Source organism: Terrapene carolina, unplaced genomic scaffold (genome assembly GCF_002925995.2).
Source record: "Terrapene carolina triunguis isolate 2854851 unplaced genomic scaffold, T_m_triunguis-2.0 Scaffold752, whole genome shotgun sequence".
NCBI lineage: Eukaryota > Metazoa > Chordata > Testudines > Emydidae > Terrapene > Terrapene triunguis.
The window spans coordinates 111,493-134,955 of NW_020665103.1; the positions used below are offsets into that span (position 1 = coordinate 111,493).

The following is a 23,463-nucleotide window of genomic DNA, read 5'->3' on the forward strand; positions in this document are numbered from 1 at the left end:
CCTGCCGCACCCCCTGCCCTGCCTGCAGCCAGCCCCGCACCCCCTGCCCGCAGCCAGCCCCTGCCGCACCCCCTGCCCTGCCTGCAGCCAGCCCCGCACCCCCTGTCCTGTCTCCAGCCAGCCCCTGCCGCACCCCCCTGCCCTGCCTGCACCCAGCCCCTACCTCCAGTCAGTCGCTGCCCTGCCTCCAGCCAACCCCGCACCCCCTTGCCTCCAGCCAACCCCGCACCCTCCTGTCTCCAGCCATCTCCACACCCCCTGCCCTGCCTGCAGCCAGCCCCACACCCCCTGCCTCCAGCTAGCCCTGCCCCACGCCCCTGTCTGCAGCCGGCCCCACGTCCACTGGTGCCCTGCAGTTCCCAGGGCAGTAACCCTGCACACCTGCTTCAATGAGGGGGGCAGGGAGCAGCTGGGACCCACACATGTGCACACCCTAGGGTGACCAGAGAGCAAGTGTGAAAAATCGGGACAGGGTGGGGGGATAATAGGAGCCTATATAAGAAAAAGACCCAAAAATCGGGACTGTCTCTATAAAATCGGGACATCTGGTCACCTTAGCACTCCCCCAGGGAGTGGCAGGGACCCACACATGTGAAACGAAGGTCATTTCTAGTTCAGGCCCAGCTTTTTAAAAAAAGAACTTTTAGGTAGGGTTAACATACATCTGTATTATCCCGGACATGTCAGGCTTTTTGGTTCTTAAATCGCCGTCCGGGAGGAATTTTTAAAATTTAAAAATAAGGGAAAATACGGACGTATGGTAACCCTATTAAAGGTACAAAAAATACATACTGTGGCACATCCCTTAAATCAGAACTTTTTATAGGGAACCGGTTGTTAAGATTTTGGCAGCTCATCACTGCCCCCAGGTGCAAATGTTTCTATGCTCCCCCATTATCTCCGTCCCTGAGGTTATCGCAGATTAAAAGGCGAAAAAAACGCATTCGCGATGACATGATTTCTGAGCTCATGCAGTCCTCCCGCACTGATAGGGCACAGCTTAATGCATGGAGGCATTCAGTGGCAGAGGCCAGGAAAGCATTAAGTGAGCGTGAAGAGCAGAGGCAGGAGGCGATGCTGAGGCTAATGGGGGAGCAAACGGACATGATGAAGCGTCTGTTGGAGCTGCAGGAAAGCCAACAACAGCACAGACCCCCGCTGCATCCATTGTATAACTGCCTGCCCTCCTCCCCAAGTTCCATATCCTCCTCACCCAGACGCCCAAGAACGCGGGGGGAAGGCTCTGGGCACCCAGCCACTGCACTCCAGAGGATGGCCCAAGCAACAGAAGGCTGTCATTCAAACAGTTTTGATTTGTAGTGTGGCTACAATAAGCAATGTGGCCTTGTCCTTCCCTCCTCCCCCACCCCACCCCACCCGGGATACCTTGTCAGTTATCTAATTTTTTTTTAATTAATAAAGAAAGAATGCAGGGTTTCAAAACAATAGTTACTTTATTTCAAAGGGGGGAGGGTGGTTGGCTTACAGGGAATTAAAATCAACAAAGGGGGCAGGTTTGCATCAAGGAGAAACACACACAACTGTCATGGTTTTCAAAGCCTCTCTGATGTGCAGCGCGCCTTGCTGTGCTCTTCTAATCGCCCTGGTGTCTGGCTGCTCAAAATCGTCTGCCAGGTGATTTGCCTCAACCTCCCACCCCGCCATAAATGTCTCCCCCTTACTCTCACAGATATTATGGAGCACACAGCAAGCAGTAATAACAATGGGAATGTTGGTTTCGCTGAGGTCTAACCTAGTCAGCAAACAGTGCCAATGAGCTTTTAAAAGTCCAAAGGCACATTCTACCACCATTCTGCACTTGAGGACGAACTCCGCACTTGGGATGGCGTCTGCACGGGTAACCCAGGAAAAAAGGTGCGAAACGATTGTCTGCCATTGCTTTCACGGAGGGAGGGAGAGGGGGGCCTGATGACATGTACCCAAAACCACCCAATGTTTTTGCCCCATCAGGCATTGGGAGCTTAACCCAGAATTCCAATGGGCAGCGGAGACTGCGGGAACTGTGGGATAGCTACCCACAGTGCACCGCTCTGTAAGTCAATGCTAGCCACGGTAGTGAGGATGCACTCTGCCGACTTAATGTGCTTAGTGTGGACATACGCAATCGACTGTATAAAATTGGTTTCTAAAAATCGACTTCTATAAAATCGACCTAATTTTGTAGTGTAGACATACCCTTAGATGGTGGTTCATGCCCTGAAGTAAGAAGGTTTGGATCCCTTCCCAAACTCCTGTCCATTTCCTCTCTTGTATGAACAACAGTATCTAATGTCCCAGTCCTTTTTAAAAAAAATCCTGCCAAGCTCTTGGCTTCAATGACATCTTGTAGCAGTGAGTTCCGCAGGCTAATTGTGCATTATGTGAAAGCACAGGTCCTCTGATCAGTTTCAAATTTGCTGACTTTCAGTTTTGTCAAGTGCCCGTGGTGTTCTTGTATCGAGAGACAGGTTGAATAGCAGCACCCCAATCTATCTTCCCTGTCCCAGTCTTTGTTTTTTCTCCCCTTGTTCATGTCCCCTTATTCTCTGACGAGAACAGCTCCAATCTCAGCACACAAAAGTCCCTCCTGATCTCTCATCATTCATGTTACCAGTCTCTGAACCACTTCTAGTTCTGCAGCATCCTTTTGGAGATGGGTGACCCGTACTGCATACGGTATTCCACATCAGGGTGTCCCTTTGATTTATATTTATAATTTTTTGTATTATCATCTACCCCGTTCTTTATGGATGCCAACATCTTGTTTGCTTTGTTGTCAGGTGCTGCATGCTCAGCAGAGGTCTGCGTTGGGCCATCTACAATGACACCCATGAGTGAGATGCTGGCCTCATTGAATTGAATGGGAAAATGTGCGTAGATTTCAGTGGGGTCAGCAGTTCACCCCTGCTTCTTCTCCTGAGCTGTTGCTGTTATATTAGCACCTAGGAAGATGGATGAGTAATCCCCAAATGTTCCTCCTCTGGACCCTGTTTGCATTTGTCACACTGCATTTGCCATTGGGTGGCTCGTTCCTCTCTGGTGGCTAGATCCCGCTGAAGATGGATTAACCTAAATCATTGGAAATTTGACTCCTTTACTCTTCAGTCCTGGTGCATAAAGTTGACTGTAGACAAGTTGTGCGAGAGCCAGTTTCTCTAGTAGCCCCTGGTGAGCCTTTGTCAAAAGCTTTTCAGCTCCCGACTCCCCTGCGTTGCACTTTTCTGGTCTGTATACGCATCGGCTTTGTGGCAGACCCAGTTTCTCTGGGTGATGCACCTTGAAGCGCTGACGCTCCTGTCGTTCAGGTATGCGCAGTCCCCTCCTCCTCTTATTGGAAACCTGCAACGAGAGAGAACGAAGCCATCGTCAGCCAGCTGACGTTACTGCCAGTGGGAGAATGCGTCTGACGCAGGGGCCCCCAAACTCTTTGCCAGCATGACCCCATGTTAATTAATTATTTCCTCCCAGTACCCCAGGCAGTGTGGAGAATGCCATTTTGTAGAGAAAAATAACGTCCTCCATGCATTGTGACCTCACAGGAACCGTACAGGCAAGGTAATGCCATGTAAAGCAAAATGGCACCTTCTTCACGCTAGGGACCACCGCCACCCCGTCTGCCGATGGTGCGACCTCATTTGGCGTTGCCACCCACAGTTTGGGAACCACTGATCTAACACCTCCAGCCTGGATCACTGTATCTCTCCCTAATGTGTGAGGGGGGCCAAATGAGCCCACATCTACTATTGCAGGTGTGTGGGCGGGGAAGGAGGTTCTAGCTAGAGCTAGTGAAGTTGTTTAGATGAAGAGTTTATTCACCAAAAAAATGCAATTTTGGGTTGACTGAAACTTTTCAACCCAAACTAATTTTTTCTTCAGGCTGGATTGACAAGGGCACTTGGGCGCCCGTCACAAAACTGGAGAAGGAGGTGGTGGTATATCTGATAGCCCAGTCATTAGAGCATTCATCTAGGATGAGGAAGACTCAGGTTCAAGTCCCTACTCCGAATCAGGCAGGGAGAGGATCTGATTTTGGATAAAGGAGACCCAGGTTGAGTGCCCTAACCAGGGGCTATGGAGTATGGGTTTGTGCATGATGTTTGTAAATTTCCTTTGCTTTTAATAAAAGTGGTTTAAAAATGCCTGAACAAAAAAAAAAATTCATTTGACCTGAAACTAAAAAAAAAAAACTTAGCTCTTTATTCACCCAGAAAACTGCTGCCCCTTTTGTACTGACGGTTGCTACCATGTAAATAACACAAACCGTGATGTCTGCTAGCTGTGCTGTAACTAACTGTGATGCCTTTTCCTTTCCCTTGAATCTCAGAGGAGCTGCTGTCTGCGTCCTCTTTTTGACATTGTCTCAGTCCAAGACACGGACGTCAAACATATGATCCCTGAGGCCAGACCTCACCCCTTTCCTCCAGCCTCCAAATCTCCAAAGGCATCGGGCCTGCAGCTCTCCAGGGACTGGAGCTTGAGTGGGAGTAGCTGAGGTGGGAGCTTATAATGGAGTTGGCCCAGACAAGTGTGACCCCAAAAAATCACAACTTACAATATTTTAATTTGGAAAAGCTGCTGTGGTGCCTCACGGGAGCTGTAGTTCAGGTGCCTCATGCTCCCCTTCTCTTCTATAAGCTAAGTTCACTGGTCAGACTACATCTCCCAGGATGCACCATGGTCTCACCACGGGTCAAGGGGAAGCAGTGCATTATGGGAGATGTAGTGCAGGTGCCTCATACTCTCATTCTTCTCTATAGGCCGAGCTCCATGTCCAAACTACATTTCCCATGGTGCCCCGATCTCTCTTGGCAAAGAGGAGGTAGTTCCTTGGCCATGCTGCACCAGGGGAGATGTTGTCCAGTTGGGGAGCCCCACTCATAAAGGGGAGATTGAGGATATGAGGAAACCAAACTACAACTCCCAGGAGGTACCAGAGCAGCATTTTGAGCTGAAATAGTTCAGTAGTTTCTTGCTTTGGGGGGGATTTTTTTTTTTAATCAAAAAAAAAATCATTTTTTTCCATGAAAAGACATTTTGTGAAAAGAAATGGTCCAAACCCCAATTTTCCACCATAAAACAGTTTCAATGAAAAGTTAGTTCTTGACAACCCTAGTGTTACCATCCCCCTAACAGCGCAGCACCCCCTGCTCTGCTGTGGCTCCAGGTGTCAGCAGTGGGAGTCAACCCCAAATCCCAGAGCGGATACAGATTTCCCTCACTCCCCGCCAGTATTTTGGGGTTCACCTGGTGAACGTTGGCTCCGTCTGGATTCAGCCCCACAGCCTAGTGTTCAGAACCTAAACAGACAGAAAAAGGACTCACGAGCTGTTGAAATCAGAGCCATTCACCCATTTCCAGGTCTCTCTCTCCTGCTCTCTCCAGAGGCCGATCCAGTGCTCGGAGACGCCTTTGTATCGCAGCATGAAATCCTGTAACACAGAAAAAGGAAAGAGTTTGATTCCACGTGCGCTGCTCACAGGGCTCCGGGCAGCACAGAGTCACGTTATACAGATATGTTCCTGAATTAGTTAAAACAGAGGCTGTAATTTAAACTACAGCTCCTGGGTTCCACTTTAGTGGCTTAACCTCAAGACCATCTCTTCAGCCCCGCTTCAGTCATGGCGCCCCGTACCAGGGCCGCCCGGGGGAGGACAAGTGGGGCAATTTGCCCCAGGCCCCGCAGGGGCCCCCACGAGAGTTTTTCGGGGGCCCTGGAGCGGGGTCCTTCACCCGCTCTGGGGGCCCCGGAAAACTCTCGCGGGGCCCGAGCCCCCAGAGCTTCTTCTGCTCCGGGTCTTCAGCGACAATCCCATGGCGGGGGCCCCCCGCCGCCGAAGACCCCAGGCCCCCTGAATCCTCTGGGCGGCCCTGCCTCGTACAACTGGTGCAGCGAACGTGGCAAGAAGCTGGGGACCCCAGAGGAATTCATCACACAACCCTGCCCCATTCTTTGGGCGCTGAATGAGGCAGGGGTCCCGTGGGAAAACGCAGCAGGGGAATCACATAACTAAAGATCGGATCATCACTGATCCACACCAAAAGGAAGGAGAAGGAAAACCAGAGTTAAAGCAGCACTTTGGAGCCTTGCCTTATTTCCAGTTAGAGCTGGGCCAATGTTTGGTGACTTATAAATTCACTGAAAAAGTCTGGGCTGGAGTTCCTTCCTAGGTGCTACCACGAGAGAAATAATAAAAGTGGATTTGCTGAAACTGTCAGGGGAAAACCTCCCCTTGAGAGAGTAAAGTTCAGACAACCCCGCACCCCCTCAAAAAAAAAAAAAACACAAAAGGAAAACCTGGGGGACAGTTATAACAACTGAAATATGGAAATACTTAGATCAGGGGTGCCCAAATTTTTCCTGTCAGGCCCCCACTTACCAGTAGTGAAATCTGTCTGCATTCCCCCCATTCCCTCCCCCCTCCCCCCCATTACTGCACAATTGGCTCAGCAGCGGAGCTTGGGCTGAAGATGGAGCTGGAGGAGGAGCCGGGGCTAGAGGCAGAGGTGGGCTGGGGAAGGATTGGAGCTGCGGTTGGGGCTGAAGCTGGCCTGGGGGCAGAGAGGGAATGAGGGCAGAACTGGGCTGAGGGCAGGGTGGAGCTGCGTCTGGGGCTGGAGGCGGGATGGAGCTAGGCTGGGGGTGGTCCAGGGGGTGGGGCTGCGGTCGGGGCCAGAACTGGGCTGGGGGTGGGGTTAGGGGGCGGTGGGGAGCTGGGGCTGGGGCTTCCTCCCCTGCATGGTAGCTGGCCTGGGCCGGCCATACGCCCCCTGCACATTCCTCCACACCTCCCTGGGGGTGGAACACCCCACAGTTTGGGGACCACTGGCTTAGGCAATTTTAACAATATGCATCATCCCGTGTGCCTACACTATTCCACACAAGGTCTTATCCCATTCCCCCCTTATAGCAGAGCATCTTCCACTCATGAGTTAAGTGATGTGATTAACACATTACATGTGATTCTTTCTCTCTCTCTCTCCCAAGGGGGAGAATCGTGTGTGTAGAAGAGCGGTTTGTTTTGGTAGGGTTTTGTCATTTGAAATGCACACACTATGTGTTTATGTGAAGGCGGCCATCTTGGCTGACGTACTGGGGACTTCAACCAGGAACCTCCATAACGAAAAGGCACAAGTCACACCAGCGGGAGCTAAAGATGGATCACTGATGATTCCCTGTTCTGTTCATTCCCTCTGGGGCACCTGGCACTGGCCACTGTCGGAAGACAGGATACTGGGCTAGATGGGCCATTGGTCTGACCCAGTATGGCTGCTCTTATGTTCCTATGTAAAGAAGCAACCCTCTCCTGTCAGGGGCTGTAAAGGCTCAGATCCTCAAGAAGAAGTGAGGTTTTTACCCACGAAAGCTTATGCCCAAATAAATCTGTTAGTCTTTAAGGTGCCACCGGACTCCTTGTTGTTTTTGTAGATACAGACTAACACGGCTACCCCCTGATACATGGAATCTGTGACCCCCTCACCAGTGGGTTACGTTGATACCCGAGAAGACAGCTCAAAGAAGTGCACGTCGCTCTCGGAGCAGAAGGTGGTGAGGTTCTGGACAGTCCTTGGTTCCTGGGGGAGACCATTCCCCAAACTAGGACCAGCCACCAAGGAAACTCCATCTCCCTCACTGAGAAGCTTTGCCATTAAATTGTGCCAGAGGAGAGGTGATGCCAACCATAGTCCTCATCCTAGAGCCTTAGGCTCTTTTAGACACCCTGGGCCTAGGCCACGGAGCGCCTGGAAGCCCTCGACCATAAATCCAGCATAGCCATCGCCCCCAGAATGGGTCTGTTTTGTTTCTCACCAGGTCCTGCTCGCTGTCAATCACAGCCAGGGAAGCACCGAGTACAGAGCAGTGTCTCTGGCTGTTGTTCCAGTTCTCTTCAGCCTCGGAGAAATAGTAGCATTTCCCTCGGTATCCGACCCAGCCGTCTGGGCACCAGGCCATGAATTGGGGCTGTGTTTTAAGTACCTGCACTGAAATTGAGAGCGCGACATAAGGGTAAGAGCCCATCCTTTCCCTCCCCCGCATGCAAATACCCACCAGATGGAAATGAGGAAAGGCTCCAAAGTGCAACCTTAACCCTGGTTTCCCTGCTCCTTCCTTTTTATGTGTATCAGTTATGATTAGAGCCCTATCAAATTCACAGTCCAATTTCCTACATGTCTTGACTTTCATGTTTTCAGGTATTTAAATCTTAAATGTCACAGCATTGTAACAAAACATGAAAATGTGTGTTTAAAAATGGCAAATTATAAACATGTAAAGAACTTAAGACTCAGCATTTCACAAACTGGGGGTCTTGACCCAAAAAGGGGCCGCAAGGCTATTGCAGGGAGGTTATGGTATTGCCACCCTCACTTCTGCGCTGCTTTCGGAGCTGGGTGGCCGGAAAGCAGCGGCTGCTGGCCAGGTGCCTAGCTCTGAAGGCAGCGCTGCTGTCAGCAGCAGCACAGAAGTAAGGGTGGCAATACCGTGACTCCTCTACAATAGCCTTGCAACCCCCTTTTGCGTTGGGACCCCCAGTTTGAGAAACGCTGTGTACTTCTGTATACTTTTACCATATAGCATAGGGTACTTTTATAGCATAGGGTAAAAGTACACAAAAGACCAGATTTCACAGTCCGTGACACGTTTTTCACAACGGTGAATTTGTCAGGGCCTAGTTATGATATCTTTATGTGGTCACCTGTTATGTTATGTTAGAAGGTCTCTTTCTATAAGTCTATAATATAGAACTAAACTATTGTTGTATGTAAAGTAAATAAGGTTTTTAAAATGTTTAAGAAACTTCATTTAAAATTAAATTAAAATGCAGAGCCCCCCGGACCGATGGGCAGGACCCAGGCAGTGTGAGTGCCACTGAAAATCAGCTCACGTGCCGCCTTTGGCATGCGTGCCATAGGTTGCCTACCCCTGGTTTAGACTGTTGAGCGTTGGTCTATGCTTAAGAGATAGGTTGACAAAAAAACCACACCCCTGAGTGACACAGCCACACCGACATAACCTCCAGTGTAGACGCAGCTACGCTGACGGAAGAAGGCTGGTGTTGACGTAGGTACTATTGCGCGGGGAGGTGGTGTTCCAACACCGATGGGAAAAATAATCTTTCGGTCAGTGTAGGCTGGGTCTATACCAGCGGTTCTCAACCATGGGCTGCTTGCGGCCCAATCAGCACACAGCTGCAGCCCATGTGACATCCTCAGGGCCATAGGGTAATATAGATATTGTGTGGATGCGGCCCATATAACACATAGAGAGCTGCATATGCAACCCAGTGGTAAATCGGTTGAGAACCACTGGTCTATGCTTTGATGTTATGCCAACGTAACTACAGCGACTTAGCCAGGCCAGTATAGACTCTGTAGAGTGGACATCCCGAGACTGTGAGCTCTTAAGAGGAGAAATTCTTTTCATGTTTGTATTATCTCAGTTACAGAAGATTATCTGGTTTGTTACAATGACACATACTTCCCCAGGGAGACAATTTAAAGGGCCAGTTTTGTCATCACAAACAAGGCTACAGAAGGCAGCAGGAGAGTGAGTCTGAAGAGGTGTTCCCGGCCCCCACGGCTGATGCCCGAGAGGAGAGAGCCAGTGAGTATGTCTACATTACAGTAGCACTGCGATGGTGCTGCTGCCGCCGGGCCACTGTAGTGCCGGAGCAAAGAAGCTTCCTACATCAACAGAAGGGTTTTCTCGCTGTCATTAATCCACCTCTCCGAGAGGCAGTGGCTAGGTCGACGGAAGGAAGGATCCTTCTGTCGATCCAGTTGGGTCTACACCACCGGGGGTTGGGTTGACCTAACTGTGGTGCTCCGGGCATGAAATTATTCACAGCCCTGAGCGACATAGACGCTGGGATTAGCCACTCACCTGTCAGAGCAAAAACAGCAACAATCAGAATGACAAGTACAACGCTCACTGCGACTGTACATGCAGCACGTTTCCTGAGCCTGCTGCTACGGCCATTACCTGAAAGAGAAAAAGCCCTTAATTTTCCTGAAACGGGGGTACCCAGAGTCAGTAGCTGCACCAGGGTCTTAGCTTCCATGGAATATTTTACTGAATGGCTGCTGTTATCTATCTATGTCCTAAGATTCCAGGATTGTCACTCCGTGTCACTCTGGAGCCTACCATGGGAAGCAATGGAAGTAGCTACAAGCTACTAGAGATTAATAAGACTGAGACTTTTCAGCTTGGAAAAGAGACGACTAAGGGGGGATATGATAGAGGTCTATAAAACCATGTCTGGTGCGGAGAAAGTAAATAAGGAAGTGTTATTTACACCTTCTCACAACACAAGAACCAGGGGTCACCCAATGAAATTAATAAGCTGCAGGTTTAAAGCAAACAAAAGAAGTATTTCTTCACACAATTCATAATCAACCTGTGGAACTCCTTGCCAGAGGATGTTGTGAAGGCCAAGATTATAACAGGGTTCAAAAAGGAACGAGATAAATTCATGGAGGATAGGTCCATCAATGGCTATTAGCCAGGATGGGCAGGGATAGTGTCCCTAGCCTGTTTGCCAGAAGCTGGGAATGGGTGACAGGTGATGGATCACTTGATGATTCCCTGTTCTGTTCATTCCCTCTGGGGCACCTGGCATTGGCCACTGTCAGAAGACAGGACACTGGGCTAGATGGACCTTTGGTCTGACCCAGTATGACCGTTCTTATATTCTTAAGCATGGCTGAGAGCAATTTTTGTTCGCAATATCACCAGGTTCATTCATCACTAAGATCCACAGCCTGTTACCGCCTAATTTTTACGTTCTCAGCCATTTAGACTTTACAGCTTGCATGCGGGTGATGTACAGCTACAATAAGGGATATGTTTATGCCATGCCAAGAGCGTAGACCATTGTGATATCAGAGGTAACTCAACCAATAACCAGCCTTACTTTATACCCAATTTGCATGCAATGATTTCATTGGTCGCATGAGGGATGACTGCACAGAGGATGGCTTACTCACATCTGTGGCTTACTTACAAGATGAAAGGGGCTGTTTAATTCCACTCATTGCTCCTTCCTGGACTCTCCCAGAGCTGGTATGCAGAATGTCCCAAGGGCGGCTGGCTCTCGGTTAGAAGGGATGGGAACTTGGGACTCACCCTCACTTGGCAATCTGTGCACCCTGCCCAGCCTGTGCCCTCCCATAGACATTTAGCCTGCTTGCCTAGTTGCGCCCAGCTCCTTATAAGAGGCTGGATTGTGCCAGGGACAGTAATGCATTTCTTTCTTCACACAAGAACCCATTTTGAGCTGACCAACTGATGTCAATTCCGTTGCGGGATAGCTTCTGAGGTTTAGAAATTAGTTCTCACTGTGGTTTGAACCAAACCAAAATCTTTCGGAAGTGCCTCTCTCTGTGTACGTTCACACTGGAAAAGGTGTGTTCTTAACTCGGGATTAGCTAACTTGGGTTAGAACAGCAGCAAAATCCTTTAAAGCAACTGGGGTTTGCCCCTCAAATTCAACCCCAGGCTCCATTTCAGGCTTTAATGCTAGCCCGAGTTGCTGTATTTTTGCTGCTATTTTCACCCAGGTTAGCCAATGCGTGTTACCCACCTGAGTTAAGAATGCACCTTTTCCCGCAGTGTAGAAATATGCTCCCCTCTCTCTCTGCAGAAGCAACCAGAGAGCTGTGGACAGGGGCGACTTTTTCAAATGGGGGGGGGTTGCCCCCCCCCCCACGTGTCGCCTCTGGCTGTGGACCTCAGAAACCTTTCCATCAAAATTAACACATCTCTGCAAAACATTTTAGCCAAAATGAAGCTGCATATTTTGATAGAAAATGTTCCTACCCGCTTTACTGATTTCCTCTGAAGGATTTTTTGAATCTTTGCTCATGGATGATCTCAGATATGGAGAGAATGAACCCAGGCAACCTCTGTGGGAGAGGAGCCTCTGTTTCAGCCCCCAACATAAAAAAATCTCCTGCCCTATCTAGGTAAGGTCTTATCTGGCCCCATCTCCACAATATGTGAACACCTCACAGCCTGTTAATGAATTTACCCGCACAGCAGCCTTGTGAGAGAGGGAATTACTGTTCTGACCATGGTACAGATGGGAAACTGAGGCAGAGAGAGGCTAACACTTGCCCAAGATCACACAGGGACTCAATCCCAGGTCTTCCAACGCCTGGCCTAGCCCCCAAACCACTAGGCCACCCTTCCCTCAGCAGTCAGCGCCGGGGTGAATGGGAAAACTCCTGCCCCCAATCAATGTGAATCACAACCACAAACAGTCAGGTGCGTGCACTGAGCTGGGGGAGCTGCAGTCCCGGCCCAGCAGCTGTGCAGGATGCTGGGGGTTCACACGGGGCGGGTTCGTAACACGCCGTGGGAGCGAGAAACACGCGGCAGGAACGTCTGTTTCCACACACACGTGCAGAGAAAAACTGGCCCCAAACAACAGCCGGGAAAAGGAACATGAGGTGGAGAAGGGACAGAGACGGGGCAGATCTTCAAATGGGGGTGTAATATGAGGCCCTCCCCCAGGATACATCTGCCCCACCACTACGCACACCCCCAGTCAGGATCCCAGCTGGTTGTTCCGGCCTGGAGAAGCCCATTGGGGTGGGTGCACATGTGAACCCTCAACAATAGAAGGAAGGGGACAAGGAAGGCAGGAGAACAAAAGGAGACAAGGGGCTATTGCCAAGCCCCCTCCCCCCTGACATGGGCTTGATCCCAGATACATGCACCGGATACAGCAGCTGCGAGTGCAAACCGGCTGCCCTGCTCATAACTGTGATCAGGTCCCTGCTGCTCCACCAAAGGGCCTGGCCATTTACAGCCAACGCTGAAAATTCAGCCCCACCTGTGCAAGCCGCAGCCTCTCTGTCTCCAGCCAGGGATGCTCCAAGGAGCCGGTTCCCCTTCGCTGCCTTCAAAGTCCCAGGCTGTCCAAGTGTCCCAGCCCTCAGACTGTGCTACAGCCTCCTACACCAACATCAACACGGGGACACTTACGCCTCCGAGATGCTATAAATACTGAGCCACAAGCGAGCGACTACGCCAGCGCTCCTGCAGGGCTTGGGCATGAGTGTCTCCCCCGCAGATCGCATGACATCCTATGATCGCTTTGCGCCCCAGTCACGCTGCTCAGCAGTTTGCAGTCTGCATCGCTCACAGGTTCAAAGGCCACCCAGCCGTCTGGCAGGGGAAGACTTAACCCCAAAAGGAAGCAGCCGGCATCCACGCTGTGCAGAGTCTCCGTAAGGTGAACGCTGACTGCCCCCATTTTCCATGCATGACAGCGGGTTTACTATACACTACGATGCTACTATTCTTATCACATCCCCTTCCTGACGGCTCACGGTCTAAATCCCCCTCCATTGAGCACTGCAGGCCCCCTGCTTCCCTCATAGTCACAGCCCACTCCCCACCACTGCTGCTTCCTCCCACCGCCCCGCCCCCATTGCTGGCCCCTTCCTTCCCATACACCCTCTCTAGCTATGGGCTTCCTGTCTCACCCCGCTACTGCCTCCCCTCCCTTCCCCACTGCTGCTGCTTTCTGCCCTCCCCCCCCCCCATCTCTCCCACCCACAGCTGACCCCTTCCCTTCCTAATCACTCCTCATCCCCTGGCTGCTGACCCCTTCCCCCACCTCCTGCTGCTGATTCACCCTCCTCCAGCCTCAGCCGGAACTTGGCGTGGAACGGGCCAGGTGACGTCTACACTGCAGTTGGCAGGTGTGACTGCAGCTCGGGTGGACGTGCCCAAGCCAGCCTGGATCTAGCGAGCACTGCTAAGATCTAGCAGCGAAGCAGTGTCAGTGCAGGGTTTGGTGTGAGCTAGGAAGGCAGGTACATACGTGGGGGGTCAGAGGGGCTCACACCGCCCAGGCTGAAAGCCGGGCCACTGCCCCGCTGCTATTTTTAGTGCCACTCACTAAATGAAAGCTAGCTCAGGTCTGCAAACACACGCCCCTGGCTGCAGTACAGACAGTCCCTTAAACAGAAGCTGGGGCATTTGCAGAGTCGGGAACTGGTCGACCCACAAACTTGCACCCACGTGGCTTTCAGTTCCCCCCTCGCGTTGTGTTGGCTCTCTGCCAAGTCTGGGTGGTGACAATCCTAGTTTAGATGTTAAGAGCAGTGACCTGTTTTGATCTAGCAAGTGAATCGCTTAAAAAAACCCAAACAAAAAAAACCCAAACCCTGATTAAGGTCAATCAAAATAGGGCACTTACAGTACATTTGCAATCAGTGGGCCGGTAATAAATTCCCCTCCTCTCGCCAAAATTACTATTCAAATCATTCAAGTTAATTTTAGTTGGCAACTGTCACGAGTTAGAAACTTTTAAAAAACATTTAAAAACCCCAGATCCCAACTTGACAGTTTTGGCTTCATCTACTAGACGGTCACGTTCAGGGCACCGCTCTGCTTGGCTGCCCCCCTGTAGATTCCCTTTCCAGCCCCTGCACCCTGCTTCCCCAGCCCTGCTAAGGTGCACCCGGATGTTTGCGCTGCTGGAGGGGTCAGCAGAGGACAGCATGGAATTGTGGGGGAGGCGGGGAGTGAAGCAGGAAAAAAGCGGTCAGAGAGAGGGAGGGAAATGGAGAAGGGATTATAGGGTGGGGCACAATGGAGGAAATCTAGCTCTCTGCCCCATCTGCAACCTGCTCCCTCCTGACGTCACGTCTCTGGGCACAGTTCCTCTGGGCCATGTCCACTGGCTTCCTGGACACCTTTGAGGAGTGGTGGGCACTGTCCTGGCTTCTTTTCCTCTGTGTCCCCCTCTGAATCCCTGATTTTGAACCTGTGATCCTCACTCCCCTGGGTTCAGTGGCACCTCCCCTTAGGCGGAGGGGGAGGGGCCTTTAAAAGTGGCGGACCAACATCCGCCCATCCCCAGTGCTCCACTAGGGGCAATCCGCTTAAGTCAGCTCACTGCCCTGGGATGCTGGGGGCCTGGGTTCTGTTCTCAACTCCGCCTCTGCCTGACTTTGGGCAAGTCACGTCCCTGCTCTGGGACTCAGTTTCCCCCTCTAGCACAGGGAGAGCGATACCGGCTTCCCTTGGTAAAGTGCGTTGAGATCTCCTGTTGACAAGTGTGTCACAGAGTCACCGGGCAATGCTCTGGAACCTACTCCCTACGAAGCCAGTCAGGACTCTGGGGGAGCCTCCTCTCTCTGAGCATACTGTCTCCAGGGCAAGAAGCTTACACAGCTTCAACCTTCCTGGGTCTGACCTCGGAGCATTCAGCATCCCCTTCCACACCGTGTGCTTCCCACAGCAAATCCACCCAGGTGGGGCTCCTAGGGAAGCCAGAGGGCCCTGCACCCCAACTCTGCAGTCAGACGTGACTCTCAGCCAGACAGTAAAACAGAAGGTTTATTAGACAACAGGAACACAGTCTAAACCAGAGCTTGTAGGTACGGAAAACAGGACCCCCCAGTGAGGTCCATCTTGGGGGTGGGGAGCCCAGACCCAGGTTCTGGGCCTCCCCTCGTCTCCCCAGCCAGCTCCCAACTGAAACTCCCTCCAGCCCCTCCTCTGGCCTTTGTCTCTTTCCCGGGCCAGGAGGCCACCTGATCTCTTTGTTCTCCAACACCTTCAGTTGGCACCTTGCTGGGGAGGGGCCCAGGCCATCAGTTGCCAGGAGACAGTGTGTCAGCCATTCTCTGTGCAGACAGCATCACACTGGCCCTCTAGGGCTCTGCAACAATCACACACCCTTATCCCACCACCTAAATACTTAAGAAATGCATAGGGGAAACTGAGGCACCCACACAGTATTCAAAGAAAACATTAAGAACATTCCCACTTTGTCACAAAGTGCTGTAAGAGCTGAGGATTATCACCATGGACGTCCTCCGTTTCAGTGGGTCCTGTCTCTAAGAGAGCACAAAAGACCCTACTGCATTTGAGGCCTCTGGAGCATGGGCTATTAGCTTGTGTTGACCTGAATTTGATGGGTTGGTTGTTATGGCTCGCCACTGATGGTATCTGACCAGAAGATTTATAGGTTCTTGTCCAATTCAGAGTCCAGGGTTCAAGAACTTGGAGAGTTCTGTATCGGGAGAGGACTCTCGGAGTGCTTGGCAAAAACACTTACCCTGAGGACAATACCAAATTGATAAAAACTTTATCGAGATTAACAAAAGAATAATAAATGCTATGAAACTTATCACTGCAAAACAGTAAAAGAATTCCAAAACTCCTGGTGGTACCATTTCTATTATAAGTACCTTAACTGAACATACTCACACCCTTCCTTGAGGACTCCTGGCATGCCCGATAACACGATGGTGCTGGCTTCCCCAGTAGTTAGGAATGTTGAGTAGTTCTACTATACTGCACAAGCTGAGCTGATAGCGTGAATGATAGGTAGATAAAAAGATAGTCTATAGAATATAGGAGAACAAAGAAACGAAAGAGCTACAGGAAAAAGCACTCCAGACTTTTTCCAAACAAGGTATTTTATAGGATCCTGACACTATGTAATTCAGGCCCAACCCACTATACCCAAATCTTATTTGCATACCCTAAGAAATTAATGGGTACCCTTCTCCTATAGGTTAGTGGATTATGACACTTACTCTCTATATATTAATAAGGATTATCTCACTCCAGAACTGCCAACCTAGGCTCTCTTGGTGACCTCCAAGTCGTGGTGTACCCTGCAGAAACCAACCAATTGTAGGTGCCGGATAAACCTGTTCCCCAAAGTTCAGGGATCATTCTTATCTATGCCACAGGTTACCAGCTTTTATGCTGACATACTCTTAGGGCTGGTCTACACTGGGGGGGGATCGATCCAAGATACGCAACTTCAGCTACGCGAATAGCGTAGCTGAAGTCGAAGTATCTTGGATCGAATAACCTGGGGTCCAGATGGCGCGGGATCGACGGCCGCGGCTCCCCCCTCGACTGCGCTACCGCCGCTCGCTCCGGTGGAGTTCTGGAGTCGACGGTGAGCGCGTTGGGGGATCGATATATCACGTCTTAACGAGACGCGATATATCGATCCCGGATAAATCGATTGCTACCCGCCGATACGGCGGGTAGTGAAGACGTACCCTTAACTGATTCTACTTTTTGCTACATAGCAGATCTTACTGAATCTTACAGGCCAGTAGGCTTCTTTCATTTCAGCATTTCAACAAAGGTTACCAGTTTTTATGCTGACATACTCTTAACTGATTATACTTTTTGCTCTATAGCAGATCTTACCGGATCTTACAGGCCGGTAGACTTCTTGCATTTCATCATTTCAGCAAAACTTATTCTATGTATAATTATGAGGAAACACATATCATATGCCTCAACACATCCTAAATTCAAAGGAATTAATACTGATAAAATATAAGAATCAAATGGATTAATTCAGAAAGAGAAACATAGTATTTGATACATCTGGCTGGATTAGTAGGATATAATAGCTAGCAAAATAATCCTATGGGCTACACTTGGAATTTTGGGGAGGGGTTGGAAGTCACTTAGCCCAAGTCCCCCTAAGCATGCTGGGAAAACTGAAAGGCTGTTGACATATTTCAGGCTGCCCAAGATGGCTGAGTTTTTGAGTTAAGACGATTGGGCTAAAAGAGCCTGGAAAACTCTGCAAAGTCCAATAACTTGGCGTGGGCTGTGAGTACAAGTCACAAAGGACTTACAGGAGTGGTGCGGGGCTTTGCCTTGTGGTGGTTTGCTGTGTCTGGCAAAGGGACCACGAGAGATCATCTAGTCCAGCCCCCTGCGCTGAGGCAGGACCAAGCACCATCTAGACCATCCCTGACAGGTGTTTGTCTAACCTGCTTTTAAAAACCTCCAATGACGGAGATTCCACAACCTCCCTAGGCAATTGTCTTAGGTTCCTTTTATTTACTTCCCAAATTCCAGTTCTAATGAGCATCAGGCCCCTTCATGGGGCTTCAGCTCATCCCTTAGGTGGCTCTGGTCCTTGCCTACTCATCTCAAGCCATCTCATCTAAAGCTAACTAGGAGAGTGGGGGCAGACTGTCCTACACCTGAAAGTCTCCTTCAATCCAGCTTTTCCCAGCTCTTCCTACCCAAGGAGACAGCCACAAACTGCAGATCACCAGTGGAGTATAAAGGCTTGTCTATATAGCCGACTGGCTAAGCAGCAGTTCTGCAGAAAAGGACCTGGGGGTTACAGTGGATGAGAAGCTGGATATGAATCAACAGTGTGCCCTTGTTGCCAAGAAGGCTAACGGCATATTGGGCTGTATTAGTAGGAGCATTGCCAGAAGATCAAGGGAAGTGATTATTCCCCTCTATTCGGCACTGGTGAGGCCACATCCGGAGTATTGTGTCCAGTTTTGGGCCCCCCACTACAGAAAGGATGTGGACAAATTGGAGAGAGTCCAGCGGAGGGCAACAAAAATGATTAGGGGGCTGGAGCACATGACTTACGAGGAGAGGCTGAGGGAACTGGGCTTATTTAGTCTGCGGAAGCGAAGAGTGAGCGGGGATTTGATAGCAGCTTTCAACTACCTGAAGGGGGGTTCCAAAGAGGATGGAGCTCGGCTGTTCTCAGTGGTGGCAGATGACAGAACAAGGAGCAATGGTCTCAAGTTGCAGTGGGGGAGGTCTAGGTTGGATATTAGGAAACACTATTTCACTAGGAGGGTGGTGAAGCACTGGAATGGAGGTGGTGGAATCTCTATCCTTAGAGGTTTTTAAGGTCAGGCTTGACAAAGCCCTGGCTGGGACGATTTAGTTTGTGTTGGTCCTGCTCTGAGCAGGGGGTTGGACTAGACGACTTCCTGAGGTCTCTTCCAACCCTGATATTCTATGATTCTATTAAAGTGATCCCAGTATAAGCCAAGGTGGGAATTTAAACCAATAGTCATACCAGTTCAGCCTCCCATGGGGAGACTCTTATTCTAGTACAAGAGTGGCCTTTTTCCAGTTTATTTAATATTGCTTTGGAAGGGGTTAAAGCTAAACCAAAAAAAGCAACACTTAGTGCAGAATAAGAATCTCCACATAGGAAATTATTCCCTGTATAAGTTTCCCATGCAGCTCAGCCCAAAAAAGCACAGCTTGGTCTCCTCGCCTCCTCCGCTGCTTACCTAACTCTTTTTCTGGGTTCCACTGGAGAACATGACTCATGCGCGCTTTGAGCTAGAGAAGCGGGGAATATGACATCTCTAAGTCTTTGTAGGTTAAAAAAAACAGCTTAACTGACAATTTCCTCACCTACTCTCAGTGAAAACATCCTGTTTTGTTCATTTATACCTTAGAGCAGGGGTCTCAAACACGTGGCCCGTGGGGTTATTTTCTGCAGCCTGCGAGCTCCTCATGGCCCCCCCGGCGTTTACCTAGAGCGGCTCCGGCTCGACGCGCACCGGGGGAAGGGCAGGCTCCCTGCCTGCCTGTCCTGCCCCCGCGCCGCTCCGGGAAGCAGACGGAACCTGGGGGAGGAGGGGCACAAGGGTCTGTGTGTTGCTGTTGCTTCAGGCACCGCCCCCAGCAGCTCCCATTGACCAGGAATGGGGAACCGCGGCCAATGGGAGCTGCTGGGGGCGCTGCCTGAAGCAACAGCAACACACAGACCCATGTGCCCCTCCTCCCCCAGGTTCCGGACGCTTCCTGGAGCGGCGCGGGGGCAGGGCAGGGCAGGCAGGGAGCCTGTCCTTCCCCCAGTGCGTGCCGGGCCAGAGCCCGCCCCCTGAACCCCTCCTGCACCCGACCCCCTGCCCTGAGCCCCCTGCCTCACCCTGCACCCCTCCTGCATCCCAACCCACTGCCCTGAGCCCCATGCCACACCCCGACCCCCTGCCCTGAATCCCCTGCTGCACCCCTCCTGCACCCCGACCCCCTGCCCTGAGCCCCCTGCTGCACCCCTCACCCCTCCTGCACCCCACACACCAACTCCCTGCCTTGAGCCCCCGCCACACCCCACACCCCTCCTGTACCCCCTGGGAGCAGGGAGGGGGCGGAGTTTTGGTGGGGATTTCGGGGAAGGGGTTGGAATGGGGGCAGGGAAGGGGTGGGAAGAGGCGGAGCAGGGGCAGGGCCTCACGGAAGGGGTGGAGTGGGGGCGGGGCCGAGGGCGGCGGGGGGGAGGTGTCAGTAATGCGGCTCTCAGGCCAATATACTAGTCCTCATGAGGCCCTCGTGGTCATTTGAGTTTGAGACCCCTGCCTTCGATCCTAAAAACCAGGGACCATGGCTCTGGGGGCGGTACAAAATCCCCAAAAGAAAAACAAGCTAACAAAAAAACAAACCTATCCCGACAGCACACACCCTTCCACAAACCTGAGCGGGGTCCCTGGAGTGCTGTATAGAGAGGGGAGACTGTGGACTAGATGTGACAGAGGCATTTTCCACTGCAATGTCCCATATATCAGGGAGTGACAGACGTTGTCTCCAACTGTAATATGTCTCCTTGAAAAGCATCAAGGAAAAACCAAGGCTGACCCTGGGAGACATTGTACTAGACAGTGACCTGCTACCAGATCAGGAGTGACAGCAAGGATAACAGGGTACTGGGGAGCAACCCCCAAACGCTGCAAGTGACCCCATCCTGGGTGCATCATACCCGTCTCTGACAGACACCTATGGTCTGGATTCTTCTAACACCTTGGCAACACTGGGCTTGTCTGGTGGCAAACATCACTAACAAGCAGCCTTGGTAGGCTCAGCAGACCCCCAAAGAGACTTTATCACATTGTAGGTGGTTGTGTTGTTGTTGAAGCAGCTGGGTGTAACCACCACCCTTCCTTTACAATAACTTTTTTTTTTTTTTTTTACAACTAACTCTTTTATGAAATCACAGCACCCCTATCCCAACACAGAGGCACACGTGGGCTACTCGGGAGTTTCAGTTATGTAGGAGAGGGACGTGGCCAGGTATTGCTTGTGAGTAGATGTGTGTGTGTGTGTGTGTACGTGTGCACAAGACAGAGAAGAAAAAACAATGGAGAAGCTGAGGGAGCAGGCAGCCAGAAAGCCAGACACAGAAGCGCTGGCAGTGGGATCCTGAGAAGAAACCTTGAGAGGGCGCTTTTGGGCACAGTGCTGACTGAAAGAGGCTAGGAACTGTGAGCAAGGAAACTGTCTCCCATGGTTTGACCCTTCCCATGTTTGGGGTTACAGGAATTTGTACTTTCTTTGTAAATAAGCCAGACTGCATCAAAGGTACCAGACCCCGCTGTCAGTTTCTCCCCGTAACTGGAGCAAGCTGCAAGATGCCACATTTTTGGCGAGTCGCTCAGGTCAAAAGGGATAAGAGAGGGTTTGATGAGCATCTGACCATGTAGCTGTAGCTTGCTGGAGGCAGACCAGCTTCTTAAGGCTTGCAATGGGGCGGGTGGATGCGTGTGTGTGAGGTCTCACATCTGACACCAGGGCCCCAGCTCTCCCCATGCCCCTAACCCCTACATGCACACACACACTCCTGGACAAACTCGGTAGGGAAGGAGCCCTGCTCCCCCTGATTCTGGGAGAGCTGGATAGCCTGGCATCTGGGCAAACTGCTTACCCTGGGGGATTAAACCAAGGGCCGTCTGGGGCTGAGAGAACTGTTCAGTTTCAGCCTCCGCAAGTATTTTCCACAGTCATATTTAAGGCACAGCAAACACCCCAGCAACTCCCAGATTTGCCTTCTATGATGAGATAACTGGCTCTGTGGATGAGGGGAAAGCAGTGGATGTGTTATTCCTTGACTTTAGCAAAGCTTTTGATACGGTCTCCCACAGTATTCTTGCCGCCAAGTTAAAGAAGTATGGGCTGGATGAATGGACTGTAAGGTGGATAGAAAGCTGGCTAGATCGTCGGGCTCAACGGGTAGTGATCAATGGCTCCATGTCTAGTTGGCAGCCGGTTTCAAGCGGAGTGCCCCAAGGGTCGGTCCTGGGGCCGGTTTTGTTTAATATCTTTATTAATGATCTGGAGGATGGTGTGGACTGCACTCTCAGCAAGTTTGCAGATGACACTAAACTAGGAGGCGTGGTAGATACGCTAGAGGGTAGGGATCGGATACAGAGGGACCTAGACAAATTAGAGGATTGGGCCAAAAAAAACCTGATGAGGTTCAACAAGGATAAGTGCAGAGTCCTGCACTTAGGACGGAAGAATCCCATGCACTGCTACAGACTAGGGACCGAATGGCTAGGTAGCAGTTCTGCAGAAAAGGACCTAGGGGTCACAGTGGACGAGAAGCTGGATATGAGTCAACAGTGTGCTCTTGTTGCCAAGAAGGCTAACGGCATTTTGGGCTGTATAAGTAGGGGCATTGCCAGCAGATCGAGGAACGTGATCGTTCCCCTTTATTCGACATTGGTGAGGCCTCATCTGGAATACTGTGTCCAGTTTTGGGCCCCACACTACAAGAAGGATGTGGAAAAATTGGAAAGAGTCCAGCGGAGGGCAACAAAAATGATTAGGGGTCTGGAGCACATGACTTATGAGGAGAGGCTGAGGGAACTGGGATTGTTTAGTCTCCAGAAGAGAAGAATGAGGGGGGATTTGATAGCAGCCTTCAACTACCTGAAGGGGGGTTCCAAAGAGGATGGAGCTCGGCTGTTCTCAGTGGTGGCAGATGACAGAACAAGGAGCAATGGTCTCAAGTTGCAGTGGGGGAGGTCTAGGTTGGATATTAGGAAACACTATTTCACCAGGAGGGTGGTGAAGCACTGGAATGCGTTACCTAGGGAGGTGGTGGAGTCTCCTTCCTTGGAGGTTTTTAAGGCCCGGCTTGACAAAGCCCTGGCTGGGATGATTTAGTTGGGAATTGGTCCTGCTTTGAGCAGGGGGTTGGACTAGATGACCTCTTGAGGTCCCTTCCAACCCTGATATTCTATGATTCTATGATTCCCCCCATTCCCAAAGGTGTTACAATCACAGGCACGTCAGATTCCTCCTACACCTGCTCTTTGACATTTGCAGAGCCCCGTCTGTACAGAGCCAGAGGTTTGCACATTTTTTGCAAGCTCTAGCTCCCCCAGCAGGCGTGGGCTGGAAGCAGGGAGCAGTGGGTGGGATTCAAGGGCCTGTGCTATACAGTGGCAGGTGTGTGGGCAGAGGGAGGTGTCAGAACAGATGATCACAGTGGTCCCTCCTGGCTTTACAATCCACGAAGCTAGAGACCCCATTTAAATGCTCAGAACCAGGCTTAAGTTACCTGGTTCCGCTCTGCTCTCGGGGTTTCCACAGATATCAGGATAAACCTCCGGCCACAGTTTCTTCCCTGCGGGATCCATTCTTTTCTCTTGTCTCGGTGGGACACGCGGGCACGCGCTGGGCGCCTCGCTTTCTCGCTATACCCGGCGTGGGGATTCAGTCCCAGTCGGCTGGAGAGATTCCTGGCTCCCGACGTGGCTGTTCTGCAACGCAAGAGGGAACAGCCAGAACATGTAAAGGGCAGTTTCTGTGGATCGCCACTAGGTGGGTTGCGGAGTCATCACTGCTATAGACCTGGGACATGGAAAGTTCCCATTGGTCGATTACTAGACCTGACTTTCCCCACTCTTTAA

At 51.1% G+C, this 23,463-nt stretch overlaps 1 protein-coding gene across 1 annotated transcript; it reads right to left on the minus strand.

Annotated features, from left to right (window-relative positions):
* Window positions 1-3,179: 3,179 nt before the first annotated feature.
* On the minus strand, window positions 3,180-23,190 carry LOC112116796 (C-type lectin domain family 2 member B-like). Its single transcript, XM_026660392.1, has 5 exons — window positions 23,112-23,190; window positions 9,881-9,979; window positions 7,808-7,980; window positions 5,323-5,429; window positions 3,180-3,339 (listed from the first exon to the last, which is right to left on the minus strand). Exons 1-5 carry the CDS (start codon window positions 23,188-23,190, stop codon window positions 3,180-3,182), a joined length of 618 nt encoding a protein of 205 aa, XP_026516177.1.
* Between the last annotated feature and the right edge of the window lie 273 nt (window positions 23,191-23,463).